Source organism: Neoarius graeffei, chromosome 18 (genome assembly GCF_027579695.1).
Source record: "Neoarius graeffei isolate fNeoGra1 chromosome 18, fNeoGra1.pri, whole genome shotgun sequence".
NCBI lineage: Eukaryota > Metazoa > Chordata > Actinopteri > Siluriformes > Ariidae > Neoarius > Neoarius graeffei.
Window position 1 is genome coordinate 51,843,415 of NC_083586.1, and position 16,027 is coordinate 51,859,441.

The 16,027-nt window shown below is 41.0% G+C and overlaps 1 protein-coding gene across 2 annotated transcripts in view; it reads left to right on the forward strand.

The window, feature by feature from the left end:
• nlgn4xa (neuroligin 4 X-linked a) overlaps nt 1-16,027 on the forward strand; it is a 276,952-nt gene that overhangs the window by 223,423 nt on the left and 37,502 nt on the right. For both annotated transcript variants that reach the window (XM_060898990.1, XM_060898991.1), the window contains one exon: nt 7,908-8,093. In XM_060898990.1, coding sequence (XP_060754973.1) covers nt 7,908-8,093 — 186 coding nt within the window. The remainder of the gene's footprint in view (nt 1-7,907; nt 8,094-16,027) is intronic.

The following is a 16,027-nucleotide window of genomic DNA, read 5'->3' on the forward strand; positions in this document are numbered from 1 at the left end:
TCTACTTAGTAAACTAAAAGCTTATGGCATAAATGATACAGCACTTAAGTGGTTTATTAGTTACTTATCTAACAGGCAGCAGTATGTAGCTATTAATGAAATCATGTCATCAAGCAAAATTGTAAAATGTAGAGTTCCTCAAGGATCAATTCTGGGACCTTTATTGTTTCTTATCTACGTCAGTGATCTTGCAGAAGCATCCTCGATTGTTTTCTTCATTCTAGATCAGTGGTTCTCAAACTTTTTTCACCAAGTACCACCTCAGAAAATACTTGGCTCTCCAAGTGCCACCATAATGACCAACATTAAAATACAGTAGCGTAGTAGGTCTAAGTATTCATTAAAAACAAGGCGGAGGTTTTATTTAACAAGTATATTTAATATTGTTGGCCACTGTAACATTACGCACAGTACTTTGAACAGTAACACTGTTTAAATATAGGAAAATAAAACACTGTCCTTAAATAATGAATCAAATAAAATTAATTGCACATAAAAGTTTAACTCTCTGGCAGCTTTCTCTCCACACATGATACGTGTCATCTCTTTGGCTAATGGTAAACACAGCAGTTCTCCGATTGTGTGCGGCTTACCGGCTCTGGCGATCAGGAGGCTGGCATGATATGAAGCTTCCTGTGCTTTGGCTACGGGTGTACCATAGGACAGAATGGTGGACTTGGACTGCTTCAGTTCATCATGTTTTCGTAAAAAAAATCCATTGGTTTGTCCTTTAGTGCTGTGTGTTTGGTTGTAAGATGCCGTTTGAGATGCGATGGTTTCATGTACTCATTGCTCAGAACGTCCCTGCATACAGCACACTGCGGCCTGGGCAGCTCCTCTGTCCCGCTCCAAATGAATCCCAGTTTTATGTATTTTTCGTCATACTTCCTCCTCACTGGTTTCTGCCGTTTGCTAGCAGTTCTGGGGCTGGTTTTGCCACTGTCGTTAGCATCTGTGCTCGGCTCACACACACGTCCTCTTCAGTTCTCCCTCTCCCCTGATCCACGCTCCCATTCGCGGATTTAAGCCATGACATTAATTTTGTCGTACTCGTCATAATTAGCAAAGCCACCTCCACCTTTTCCCATCACAGCCTAGTCTACCAATGGCGGATAACCGTCTGTCAGCGGAACCGGCGGGAATGCATTGCGTACGTACGCTACGTATGGCTACCCAGAAGCACTTGCAAACTTTTTTAAATTATTAACTTAATTTGTATTTCCTTTCATTTTCTTGTCATCGGTTGATAAGATATTTTCATCCATTCGGATATTATGGATAGTATTTCACTTTTTTTTAATTTATATTTAATTAAGTGATTCTTTGGCGTACCACTAGAATGGAGCCCGCGTACCACAGTTTGAGAATCTCTGTTCTAGATGATACAAATCTTTTTCTGTCGCACTCGGATTTTGACTCTTTAATAAGACTGGCCAACCAAGAAATAGAAAAGGCCATTACTTGGATTGAAGCTAACAAGCTGTCTGTCAATGTTAAAAAGACATATTACCTCATCTTTTGTAGTAAAAATAAGAGATTTATAAAAGTAATAAATCCAAAATCTACTGAAAGAATTTTCCTCTCTCCCAACAGAGTCAGGCAAAATTCCTTGGTATAATTATTGATGATGGATTAACTTGGAAGGCCCACATTGCTATGCTAGTGAAAAAAATATCAAAAATTATCAGGATAATGGGTAAAATTAGATACATTCTTACTCAGAGAACCTTTATTACTATATACAATAGTTTAGTCTACCCTTACCTGATTTATTGCAATATTGTTTGGGGGTGTGCTTACAGAACTTCACTTCACCCTTTATTGTTACGTCAGAAAAGATTTTTACATATCGCTACCGGTTCCAGATTGTACACCCACTCTTCACCATTGTTCCAACAGTTTCAAATTTTAAATATTTTAGATATTAATAGATTTCAGCTTGCTCTTTTCACAGCTCAATTTCTTAATAACAATTTTTTCTATGTTTTGAAAACTTTTTTAATGTTAATTCACAGTTTCACCAATATCAAACTCGACAAAGCACTCAATTACACATTCCCCTATTTAGAACTTCCATGGCTCAAATGAGTGTGCAATATAAATGTGTCAATGTATGGAATGATCTTCTCCTGAAAAATTTTACTTCCATAATCATGTTTAAACGGAACCTTAAGAAACATCTCCTCTCCTACCCTAGCCATTTCTGAGTTTTTATATAAAATGTTTGTAATTTAGTGTTTAGTATCATATATTGTTAGGTTATTATTTTTAATTTACTGTATGGTATTGTATTTGATTTTTATTATCTTAGGGTGTATTCAGGCGGCACGGTGGCGTAGTGGTTAGCGCTGTCGCCTCACAGCAAGAAGGTCCTGGGTTCGAGCCCCGGGGCTGGCGAGGGCCTTTCTGTGCGGAGTTTGCATGTTCTCCCCGTGTCCGCATGGGTTTCCTCCGGGTGCTCCGGTTTCCCCCACAGTCCAAAGACATGCAGGTTAGGTTAACTGGTGACTCTAAATTGAGCGTAGGTGTGAATGTGAGTGTGAATGGTTGTCTGTGTCTATGTGTCAGCCCTGTGATGACCTGGCGACTTGTCCAGGGTGTACCCCGCCTTTCGCCCGTAGTCAGCTGGGATAGGCTCCAGCTTGCCTGCGACCCTGTAGAACAGGATAAAGCGGCTAGAGATAATGAGATGAGATGAGATGAGATGAGATGAGATGAGATGAGATGAGGGTGTATTCAGACCAGGATAGTTCGATAGTTCACTTGCTTTGGTCCGAACCAAATGTTTTTTTTATTTTTTCATTTTGGTGCGGTTCGCTTTCACACTGTACATTTTAGTAAGCGGACCAAAATCTGTCAACAAAGCCACGCGCCCTGAGGTCGTTCAGCTATTGGTCAGAGACGACACGCGCACAAAGCGTTAAGTTCAAAAGTAGTCATGGAGGCTTTCCGTGCTGTTATTCTTTTTAATGTCATCAAAGCTATATGTTTTTTCCAGTTTTTACTGTTTTCACAATTGTGCGATTACTATGCTGTTGTACAAGTAATTTATCAACGACGACGACAAAGGGCAAGGCGGCTATGGAGGATAGCGCTGATGAGCGCACATCATGTTGTGACAGTTCTGGCTCTTCACGCAATAGAGGAATTTCTTTTTTGCGTCGCTAGTACCGCCACTTTTTGAAAGAATGTCCCTGATTTTAATGTAGGTCTGACGGAGTTTCTTCACTTTTAGCCGACATTGTTCTGGGGAGCGCGTGAACCCCTTCTCCTTCATTTTCTCACTGAATACAGCAAACACGTCGGCATTTTTGTGTGTTCTCTCCAAAAGCTCAGATATGTGGACATCTGCCCATATATCCACAAGGGTACGCGTTTCTTCCTCGGCCCACGTTTGCCCCCTACTCATTTTTTGTACTCGCCTACCACTGGTGACTGAACGACCCTTGACAACCGAAACAGTGTTTGCACTTTGCGGTGGAGTGTCAAGACTCTGTTTCCCATAATGCTCGACAAACGACGGAAGCTCCCAAGGTACAAAAAAGCAAAACTGTCGGATTAGGTCCGGTCTGTTTTCACACCTCCAAAAGATCCGCACCAGGGTTCCTTTGGTCCGGACCGAGTCCGACCTTGCAGCTCGGTCTCGGTCCGCTTGTTTGGTCCGGACCAGAGTTCGGTGGTTTGTATTCAGACCAACCCAAAAGGTCCGGACCAAGGGAAATTTGGTTCGTTTGGTCGTTTGGTCCGGACCAAACAACGTAGGTGTGAATACGCCCTTAGTTGATTAATGTCACTATTATTTACTTAAGCAGTTTAAAGGAGGAGGGCTTAGTATAAGATTTTTTAGGCTTTTCCCCTCCTCGTGCACGTAGATTTTATGATTATTGTCTATTCTTGTTTTGTTTTGTGCAAATAAATAAATAATAAAAAATGAAATGAAAAAGCTGGAGCTCAGTACCAAATATCAAGCAGTTGTGATTTGGAGTTGCTGAGAAAAGTGTTTACGAACATTTTGTGAATGCACGCTATATGTTTCGTAAATACATTCAGTCAGTAAACAGGAAGTCGATTTCTGACAGACCTGAAAATGGTAAACATGGTATAGAACCCCAAGCTGAAGCTCAATACCAAATATCAAGCAGTTGTGATTTGGAGTTGCTGAGAAAAGTGTTACGAAAATTTTGTAAATGCATACTACATGTTTTGTAAATACATTCAGTCAGTAAACAGCAAGTCAATGTGGGACAGACCTGAAAACGGTATACACGGTATAGAACCCCAAGCTGAAGTTTGGTACCAAGTATCAAGTGGTTATTTGTGGTTGCTGAGAAAAAGGGTGTTTCAGATGGACAGAGATACGGACAGACGGAGGTAAATGAGTATAACCCCTCTCCTTTGGAGTGGTGGTATAACGAATGTGACCAAATGTCTTGTGAGAGTGGAAAAACCAGTGGGGGTAAAACGTGGAAGACGCAGCATGTCTCCTGAGCCAGTTCACGTCCATTAACCTAAACAAGCTCAGGATATATGGCCCCTATGTGAAGTCCAGTTTGACACAGTGGACCACATGCCGAATTATGATGACAAGAAAGAGGCTACCAGATGCAAAAGGTTCTACTATATAGAAAAAAAGCACGTCTTTTGTGACAAATGTAACAATCCCCTGTGCTTTGACTGCCAAACTGAGATTGTTTCAAAGCAGCTCATCGAAAATGAGTTACTGAATAACACACACACACACACACACATATCCTTTTCAAAATATTTTGTTCATATCTGATCATTTGATGACATGATTACTAAAATAATATGGCAATTTGTTCTGAAGGTTTGTTGATATTTTATGTTCATTTAGTCATGGAGTCCATTGTAACAGAGATGAAAAAGATTAATAAATACATGAGTTGGCAAGGGGTGGTGTCATGGTTAGCACTGTTGCCTCACAGCAAGAAGGTCCTGGGTTCAAGCCCAGCGGCTGACGAGGGCCTTTCTGTGTGGAGTTTGCATGTTCTCCCTGTGTCCGCGTGGGTTTCCTCCGGGTGCTCCGGTTTCCCCCACAGTCCAAAGACATGCAGGTTAGGTTAACTGGTGACTCTAAATTGACCGTAGGTGTGAATGTGAGTGTGAATGGTTGTCTGTGTCTATGTGTCAGCCCTGTGATGACCTGGCGACTTGTCCAGGGTGTACCCCGCCTCTCGCCCGTAGTCAGCTGGGATAGGCTCCAGCTTGCCCACGACCCTGCACAGGATAAACGGTTACAGATAATGGATGGATGATAAATCTTCAGACTTCATTTCTACATTGAAGAAGAGTAAAAATCAGCTGTGTAAAAAAAAAAAATTGCTCAGGAGAAATGAAATCAGGGCTGAAGGGGTTAAGGACTGGTGAAACGATGGTTGAGTCATCCGTGTATTTATATAGTGCAGTTGACATGTCAAAGTAGATTTCTAGGTCATTCATCCGTCCATCCATTATCTGTAACCGCTTATCCTGTGCAGGGTTGCGGGCAAGCCGGAGCCTGTCCCAGCTGACTATGGGCGAGAGGCGGGGTACACCCTGGACAAGTTGCCAGATCATCTCAGGGCTGACATATAGAGACAAACAACCATTCACATTCACACCTACGGTCAATTTAGAGCCACCAGTTAACCTAACCTGCATGTCTTTGGACTGTGGGGGAAACTGGAGCACCCAGAGGAAACCCACACAGACACGAGGAGAACATGCAAACTCCACACAGAAAGGCCCCCATCGGCCACTGGGCTTGAACCCAGGACCTTCTTGCTGTGAGGCGACAGTGCTAACTACTGTGCCGCCCCTAGGTCATTCATGAAAATGTTAAATAGACAGGGTCCGTTGATGCTCCCTTGTATCATACCCTTACTGACCGCTTTCCAGCAACATATGATATTGTTATGGATAACCCTCTGTTATCTATTTTTCAAAAAGCTTAAAGGAACAGTCCACCGTACTTCCATAATGAAATATGCTCTTATCTGAATTGAGACGAGCTGCTCCGTACCTCTCCGAGCTTTGCACGACCTCCCAGTCAGTCAGACGCAGTCAGACGTGCTGTCACTCCTGTTAGCAATGTAGCTAGGCTCAGTATGGCCAATGGTATTTTTGGGGGCTGTAGTTAGATGCGACCAAACTCTTCCGCGTTTTTCCTGTTTACATAGGTTTATATGACCAGTGACATGAAACAAAGTTCAGTTACACAAATTGAAACGTAGCGATTTTCCATGCTATGGAAAGTCCACACTATAATGACAGGCGTACTAACACCTTCTGCGCGCTTCGACAGCGCATTGATATCTGAGCTCTGTATCAATGCGCTGCCGAAGCGCGCAGAAGGTGTTAGTACGCCTGTCATTATAGTGCGGACTTTCCATAGCATAGAAAATCGCTACGTTTCAATTTGTGTAACTGAACTTTGTTTCATGTCACTGGTCATATAAACCTATGTAAACAGGAAAAACGCGGAAGAGTTTGGTCGCATCTAACTACAGCCCCAAAAAATACCATTGGCCATGCTGAGCCTAGCTACATTGCTAACAGGAGTGACAGCGCATCTGACTGACTGGGAGGTCGCGCAAAGCTCGGAGAGGTACGGAGCAGCTCGTCTCAATTCAGATAAGAGCATATTTCATTATGGAAGTACGGTGGACTGTTCCTTTAAATACCAGTTGGCGATATAAGGGCTTATTTGAAGATTTTTAAGCTTATAGGAAAGTAGGTCATGCTTGATAGAATCAAATGCCTTGCTAAAGTCCATGGTGAATATCCGAACCGCTTTGCAGTAAGGGTTGTCAAGATGACCGTTGACGTTGTGTTGAATAGCACTTGCAATGACGGGGTGACACTTATACCTCAGTAGTCATTGTTTTCCTTAGGTAGAGCTACAGTTTTTTATTTGCTAAATTAAACAATAATCAGTTAAAAAAAAAATATACATTGCTGTCTCCAGAACCTGCCGCCTACTTCCTCATTCCCCTTTCTGCTTGACCAGGTGTTACATTGGTGCCAAAACCCGGGTTTGAGGAAGATACACAGCCATGGAACCCTTCCCCTTTATCAAAATCATAAGTGTTGCCAGGCAAAACAAACCTCACCCTGCAGCACTTATTTTATACCTATATGTTGATAATGGTAATATTTCTCAATCATCAGCTGTCAGGTTATAGTCCTATGAAAATCCATGACCTTGAGTTTGACATTTCAATATCGAAGGTCATGGCAGCAACTGAAAGCCCATATGGGACTTCTTCTATGTTGATAATGGTAAACATCTGGTTATCATGAACCATTTAAAAAGTTATAGCCCTTTAAAAACTCATGACCTTGAGTTTGACCTTTCAAGGTCACTCATGGTCAAAGATCATGGTGCCAAATGAAAGGCCATATAGGAGTTCCTATATGCTCATAATAGTAAGCATCTGTCTATCGGCAACCGTTTTTGAGTTATGATGGAAAATATGTTATTTTGACCGAAAGGTTGACCTTTCCGGTGACCTTGACCTTCACTTTGACCCGATTACCCCCAAAATTTAATCAGATAATCTACAGACCATTGCCCACCAACCCGAAAATTTGAAGTTAATCGGTGAACCGTCTAGAAGCTAGATTGTTAACAGACCCACACACAAACAAACCGCACTGATTATAATACCTCGCCCCGTTTACTCCGTCGCAGGTGAGGTAAAGATCAAACACAAAGAAAGTAAAAATACACTGCACAGGTTTAACCATTCATCTCATGACTCCGGTCAGTCGCTGCCACAACAGGATAGATGCTACATGTTCCACTGTTTGGTTTTTCAAATCCATCCAACAATGCTCAATCCTGCCGCATGAAGAACCTGAAAGATCCTTCTTCATTACAGGCCTGTTATATTCTGTGCCAACAGGATTTCTAAGCACAGGGGATCAGGCTGCCAAAGGGAATTACGGCTTGTTGGACCAGATTCAAGCATTGCGGTGGATCAAAGACAACATCCAAGCCTTCAAAGGAGATCCAAAAAGGGTGACGATATTTGGATCAGGAGCTGGGGCTTCGTGTGTTAGCCTGCTGACCCTGTCCCATTATTCAGAGGGTATGTAACATTAAATTACGACTTATTTTAAGAAACGTTTACGTGTTTGTGTTTGTTGTCGGTGTGTTACCTGTTTGTCAAATGTCAGTGGTTTTCAAAGTGAGCTCCAGGGGTCTGTAAAACATGGCCAGGAATTCCTCTAGTTAGCCTATTAGTTAGACTGTTCTGTCAGTGGGGCTCTCGGGCCGCAATAAATAACCATAACATGATCGTACAAATGTAAATAATGAGCCTAATACGGTACTTCAACTTATAGATTTTGTTCCTAAATCCATGGAATGGTTCATGGAATTTTTCTTCCAGTTAAAAAGATGAGATCTCGAGATGCAAACCCCGAAAACAGAACCATACGAAATACCATTTGCACACTGCAGGGTCTGAGGAATCTCTATTCATGCTCTATTCATTTTATCACATTTTTTATTATTATTTTTTTTATTTCTTCAAATAAGATCAAGAACTAAGGGTGATGATGATATACCGTACGGGGCAACTTTTCGGGCAGTGTTGCCAGCAACGGGCAACCAGGTGAGACACGGGGCAATTAATTAGAGCAGGGGTTCTCAACCTTTTGCAACCTGGGCCCCACCAAAGCTGGTTCATTGCAGTTGGGGGCCCCTCTTCTCGCTCCGCCCCAAACACACTCACCCGCAGTGACGCCACCCGACCTACAGCACCTTATATTGACCGATAGATAGATAGATAGATAGATAGAGAGATAGAGAGATAGAGAGATAGATAGCCCTGGGCTAGATTATTATTATTATTATTATTATTATCATTATTATTATTATTATTATTATTAGTAGTAGTAGTAGTAGTAGTAGCAGCAGTAGTAGCATTATCCATTCCATAGAAATACATAGGCCTATTATCATTATTAGGCTATTGTTATAATTGGCAGTAGCACCACATTTCTAATCTGCTTTCGGGCATTATTATAATTATAATTATTATTATTATTATTATGGCCTATTATCATTACTAAGCTGTTGGCAGTAGTACAAGACTTATGTTCTTTCAGGCATTATTATTATTATTATTAGGCCTATTATTATTATTATTATTATTATTATTATTATTGCTGTTGTTGGTTGTTGATATTATTATTATTATTATTATTATTATTATTATTATTATTATTATGCTATTATTATTATTAATAGGCATCATTATTATTATTATTAGTGTTTTTATTAGGTATTTTATTAGGCTTATCATTAGCTGGCTATTGATATCATTGGGAATTGGGACCAGGCGTGAATTTAGGTTTTACTTTTTACTGTGCCTTTGTGATCTGCATTTGCGTTAATGCGAGACCTGAGCTTGCTTTGCCTTACAAAGATCCTCGATTCTTGGCGAAATGTTTGACAAGCACAGTCTCAAGTCATCCTCAATTTGCGCACGATTGCGATATTTCGTTTTGAGCGCAGTCATTTTTGAAAATCCTGCCTCACACAAGTAGGTCGATGCGAATGGGATGAGCAGTTTCAAGGCTACGTCACACAGTTGCGGGTACTCCTGCATCAATGCTGCCCAGAATGTCGAAAGAGGGCATGAGGTGAAGACTGCCTTAAGTCTACTGTCACTCTTCAGCTCAATAAGCTGTTCCTGCATGTCAACTGGAAGTTCGTCAGCAGTACACACAAATGGATCTCGAACCCACGCAAAAGAGCGATAATCCTCTGTGAAGTATGCCGCAAACTGTTTTCTCATTACCGACAGGTGCTCTGACGCTGCTTGAAAGACAGATGAGAAATCGTGGGAAGTGCCTGCATTACTGATAAAGTCTGCAAGGCTTGGGAACATATCACAGTTCCCCCGACTGATGCGGCCACACACACAAGATTTTATGATAGATTGATGATAGATTTTATAATAGTATTGATTTGTATGTAATAGTCCAATGTCCTGCATTTTGACATGGGTAAATGTGTTGCATCTGCTTAGCTACTATAGCCTGTTAGCCCCAGATTTTTTTTTTTCCTCCATACATGAAGCCTACTCGCGACCCCCCTGGAGTACCTCCGCGCCCCACCAGGGGGGCGCGCCCCCCCGGTTGAGAACCACTGAATTAGAGCAACAGACAATCGGCAACAACCAATCAGATAAGAGCAAATCTATTGCCAGGGAGACGGACACCGCAAAGATGGGCACTGAAACATTTTCAGCTGTCACTTTTGTCTTGGCTTCAGCCTTTATTTCACTCAAGTAAGTATCAGTTCTGGCACAAAACTGAACAGATCCTCTGATCAAAAGATAATTTGCCATTATTTTAACATTTATAAGTCAACATAACCACATTATTCTGTTAAAAATAAACACTTTTTAAATCTCTTTAAAATGCTACTAGCCTCAATCACATATGCTAAAACTAATGACGGATACATGCATCACAAAAACATAATGGTTTAATTCTCATCTCAGCAAAAAAGAAAAGAGGACGTGGACCAGGAGATGGCTGCTGAAGAGGAAAAGGGGCTGACGGAGCTCCTGAAAGGCTGTCTTTCTTATTTAGATTCTGAAGTTTGTATTGTTTTGCCCTCGGGTTCCACAAGTAATCATGCTCTGTATGTGAATTATATCAGACAATAAGTGAGCCAATCGCCATTATAACTCATCTCATTCTCATCTCATTATCTCCTGCCGTTTTATCCTGTTCTACCGAGTCGCAGGCAAGCTGGAGCTTATCCCAGCTAACTACGGGCGAAAGGCGGGGTACACCCTGGACAAGTCGCCAGGTCATCACAGGGCTGACACATAGACACAGACAACCATTCACACTCACATTCACACCTACGCTCAATTTAGAGTCACCAGTTAACCTAACCTGCATGTCTTTGGACTGTAGGGGAAACCGGAGCACCCGGAGGAAACCCACGCGGACACGGGGAGAACATGCAAACTCCACACAGAAAGGCCCTCGCCGGCCCCAGGACTCGAACCCAGACCTTCTTGCTGTGAGGCGACGGCGCTAACCACTACACCACCGTGCCGCCGCCATTATAACTCATTAAAAAATAAAAATCATGAGCTGCCCATCACTTTTAACTTGACACAAGAGAGCTAACATTATCCCTACATAGCTAGCGATTACTTTCAGTTAACTATGTTAGCAAAAAACACTGCTAGTTAGCTCAATCTCATTCAGTCTCTCTGGAGCGGTGGTTCGCTAATGGCAGTTTACACTTAGCTGGGGAAAAAAAAATCGATATCTTAATTACAACCTGAGTACATAAAAATAGATGTCTGTTGGTTTTTTAATGGGGGGCGGCATGGTGGTGTAGTGGTTAGCACTGTTGCCTCACAGAAAGAAGGTCCTGGGTTCGAGCCCAGATGGGGGCCTTTCTGTATGGAGTTTGCATGTTCTCCCTGTTTCCTCCGGGTGCTCCGGTTTCCCCTACAGTCCAAAGACATGCAGGTTAGATTAACTGGTGACTCTAAATTGACCGTAGGTGTGAATGTGACTGTGTGTGGTTGTTTGTGTGTCAATGTGTCAGCCCTGTGATGACCCGGCAACTTGTCCAGGGTGTACCCTGCCTCTTGCCCTTAGTCAGCTGGGATAGGCTCCAGCTTGCCTGCGACCCTACACAGGATAAACGGCTAGAGATAATGGATGGATGGTTTTCTAAGCATTTGATGAGGTAAATTCACCACTTTGGGTTTACGCATAACATAAAAACTTACCGGCATAAAAAAGATATAAGTCGTCTCTCTTTTTCTTCGCTCCACTGCCGGAGACACCGCCATCTTTGTTGAAAATTTCAGAAGCTCTCAAGTGGTCATGTGATTCGTTGCTAGCACTCTGATTGGCTGATCTTAAAAAAGTTGCTCAAAACGATCAAAATCGTTCAGATAGAAATGATGTTGCCCAATCTCAATGGGAAAGTGTCGAAGCGCCATTGCCCAAAAGGTTGCCTCGTGTATCATCACCTTCAGATCGAAACTGAGTGTCAAGTCTGTCCGTTAAAACATCCTGGCCAGTCGTGTCAAATGCACCAATCTGTGCCAATCCAAGGTTTCATTTACATTTACCGCATTGAATAGACTCCACAACTTCTGAGCAACTTACAGAAGTGCTTTGCATTCTGTATCACAAATACCTTTATTTTATTTCGATGCTAAATATATCATTCAAAAGCTGTTTAACCACTTAGGCCTTTGATAACACTTTTCAGACAGTGCATACTGTTCATTCTTGAAAGCACTCTGGAATTTTTTTTTCCTTTTCTTTTCTTTTTTTTTATCCCATTAGAGTCTATTCAAATGCAAAAGCTAAAAAGCAACCCACTGATGCTCAACATCAGCCTACAAAGCGTACCTTCCGGTGGTAAAAACAGCCCAGATCGAAGTGGAATCTCATAATGGATCAAATGACCTCTGGCAACAGCTTCTCTTCCCCATAACCTGCAATTCAATCTGGACTGAGGATGTGACACACTTGATTAAAATAATGCAGACGAGATGCGCAGTACTCCCCTGCATTCTCGTCTGGAAGGGTCAGCTATGATTTATGAATATATTTTGAATTATAGAATGCATAATGTGAAAAGCACTTACAAGCACATTATTTCTCCTCTAGCTGCCAGATTTAGAAATCTTTGAGGTATATGTTTGAGAAGTAATCAACTACTATAATTATTGTTAATTTGTTTGAAACCAGTCATATCCTTTCAATATACTGTACTAGCAGTGTCACATTAAACAAAAGAATGGCTCATATTTTGTGCTACAGCTTACACAAATGTCTTCAGAGCCCTTAAAGACCCTGTCAAGAAATAAAAAAATAAGCTGCAATGAATTGTCAGACACCATGGCCATGAAAGAAATGTATTGTTTGGAATGAACAGATACAAATAAAGATATGAATTCCTTTAACAAAAAAAACAGCTTGTGAAAACGTTTCACGTGGCATCTGGTCGAGACTAGAGGTGTGCACTGGGATTGGGATCCCACGGGACGCAATAAACAGTCACATGAGCAGGTTTTTAATATCATGAGGGTACGAGCGAGCAGTCATGTATGAAGCTCGGGACAAAACGAAGACCACATTCATTAATGCTTGGTTCACGCATTGGCGATACGTGGCAGCAAGAAAGGAACGTCACGGCATCGCCAGCTTACGTAGCTAATACTGTAGGATGTGTAACATGATCTCCTTGTACGCCAGAGTGCGGAGTATTTTTAAGTCCACGCTTAAAAATCCATAGCACATACGTAGCAGCTTTGATACGTCATGTGTACGCCATAAAAACGAAAGCTACGCAGCAGTGATGCAGCGGGAATGTTACTCGAACACCTATTACGCCGTGCGAACACTTTAGTTGACATGTGTCTGATGAAGGTGGCTCCGGGGCTGGCTGGGTGGATACGGCTGATGTCTTCCCTCATCCCGTGCCCTTCTTGGGTCCTGACTTCTTCACTGGCATGATGCTTTCTTGACAACGAACACAGCGTGGGGCCCCATTTTATACCCACCTGTAAACGCCGTAGATACGCCGCAGCAACGTCATACGTAAGAACGAAACGCCACACCAATGAAAGCAACGAAATGGTTACGCCGCCGCAACACATCATACGCCATGCATACGCCTCAGTACGCTATAACATTACGTCCCTTGAACCCATACAAACCCCAGATACACCACAGAAACGTCACACGTACGCCGTGTACGTCACAGGACTTTAATTTTAGACAAAATACACCTCATTTCTTGACGTTTGACCCACACGCCGCTTACGTGGCAAGATACGAGACAGTGTGATCGTAGCCTTACATGGATTTCATTCATTCATTCATCTGTAGTAACTGCCTGATCAAGGTTGCGGCAGTGGTTTAAATTAGGCTATGAGTAGTTTGTTTATATTTTTATATGGGATAGAGAACCAATTAATAGGCACATCAGGTGAAAATTCAAATTCAATCCAAATTGCTTGAAACTGGTCTCACTGAAAAACAACGTACTTTTTACAGAATTAAAATATGTTTATCCGCTCTTGAAATGTTACAAATCAAAGATTGAAAAAACAGCTTAATTTTTTAGAAAACTCCCGTGATATTCTGTACGAGGATCACATGGTCCAAAATGGGCCTCATTAACCAATGAGATCAAATGCTTTTTCTTAATAACTTTTTATTTTTATTTTTCAAGATATTTACAAGGAAGTTGGCAGGCACATAGAAGGTTGTATACTGAATATAAAGTTTGAAAAATTAATAAAAAACAATTATGTAAATTTGTATTTAATTCGCATGAAGGATGAATACATACCACTCAGGAATGTCATTCACATCTACCGTTCTCTATTAAAATAAAAAAAAAGTAATAAAAGATTATTTCTAATACCCTCTAATACCAAAAAATTAGTAAAAACAGATTATGCAAATTAGTATTTAATTAGCATTCATTATGCTAATCAGGTAAAACATTAAATCTGTACACTCAATAACAAAGTAATAAAATTTTATTTCTAATACCTTGTTTGTGCTCTGTAGGCCTTTGTATTTCTCAAAAGTAGGGCCTACTAGTGTTTCTATGAAAGGATATAAATGAGAATATTCACAGCTTTCAAGGTTAACCTCGAAAAAACTGTCTGATCCACATCCAATAAACAATTCACATTAATTGAATTGAATCTGACACTCACGTTTCTGACTTCTGGTTTTTAAAAATATCATTCCGACCACTAAGATCTGAACATTCATCCATCCATTATCTGTAGCCACTTACAGTATCCTGTCCTACAGGGTCGCAGGCAAGCTGGAGCCTATCCCAGCTAACTAGGGCGAGAGGGGGGGATCATCCTGGATCCAGGGCTGCGATAAGATCTCAACATTTTTCATCAAAACAACTACAGTTATATTCTAAAATAGTTATTTATTTCCATAAATCAGTTTGATTTGAAAAAATAAGTAGGTCAAGCTATGAAAACTCACTTCAAAGTCTCCCGTGAATCATAACGTTAAAACTAGCAGACAGAAAATTTTGCTGAATACTTTATCAGAAACAGTGAGAGTGAGAGAACATCCCTGTAAAAGTTATCTGATTTGATATTCATAAGTAATCCAGTCAGAAACCGATCAGAAGAGAGAGAGAGAGAGAGCCTGACCGCTTTCCCATGTGACTCAAAAAGCACCGGCAGTTTCCCGTCGTCCCGTGAGCAGAGAGTTTTTACTCTGTTGCACCAACTTCAACCTGCCGTTACTCCCAAAGTACTGAACAGATCTTCACGGATACATTTCTTTGGAAAGCAGAGATTATAGGCTTTTTAATGATGGTATTCACGATAGAAAATATTCAAGAGTTAAGCAATGACGGATTTGGAAACTCAGATGAACATCTGCATGCACAATTTTCACAGCACGGCCAGCGAGCATATGATATGACTACTATTAAATTGATTAGAAAATATCTCAGGTAGAATTAAAAAAAATAAAATAAAATAAAATATGCATCTCTAGTCGAGCCCAGTTATGAATTTGAGTGATGTCGCTCAGGTTGATAAACTGTCACAGCCAGAATTCACATACCATGCTAAGAGCCATTCCACCGAATCGGTGCCATTTCCGTCCCTAGAAAATTATATGTATAAATGCACATAAAAATGTACTTTAAAATACATTTCCTTATTACGCAGAATGTCCTGCACATTGATGTGATTTCAAATTTAAGATATATAATTGTAAGGATTAATAAAACCTACCTAAAACACTGAAAAATAGCATGTGTTACCTGTCCCTGCACTCTAACTTTATACTTAACTATGAAATATTATGATTAAAATCCTTCAGAAACAGTATTTATTTTGCACTGTTGTGTGACTCCATATCCTATCCATAGTTTAAATATATTTTTTTCATAAGAAATCCACAATATCTTAGTTAAAATACACATTTTAGTCGTGTCCCTGGGTTTTCACTCAGTCCTGTTACC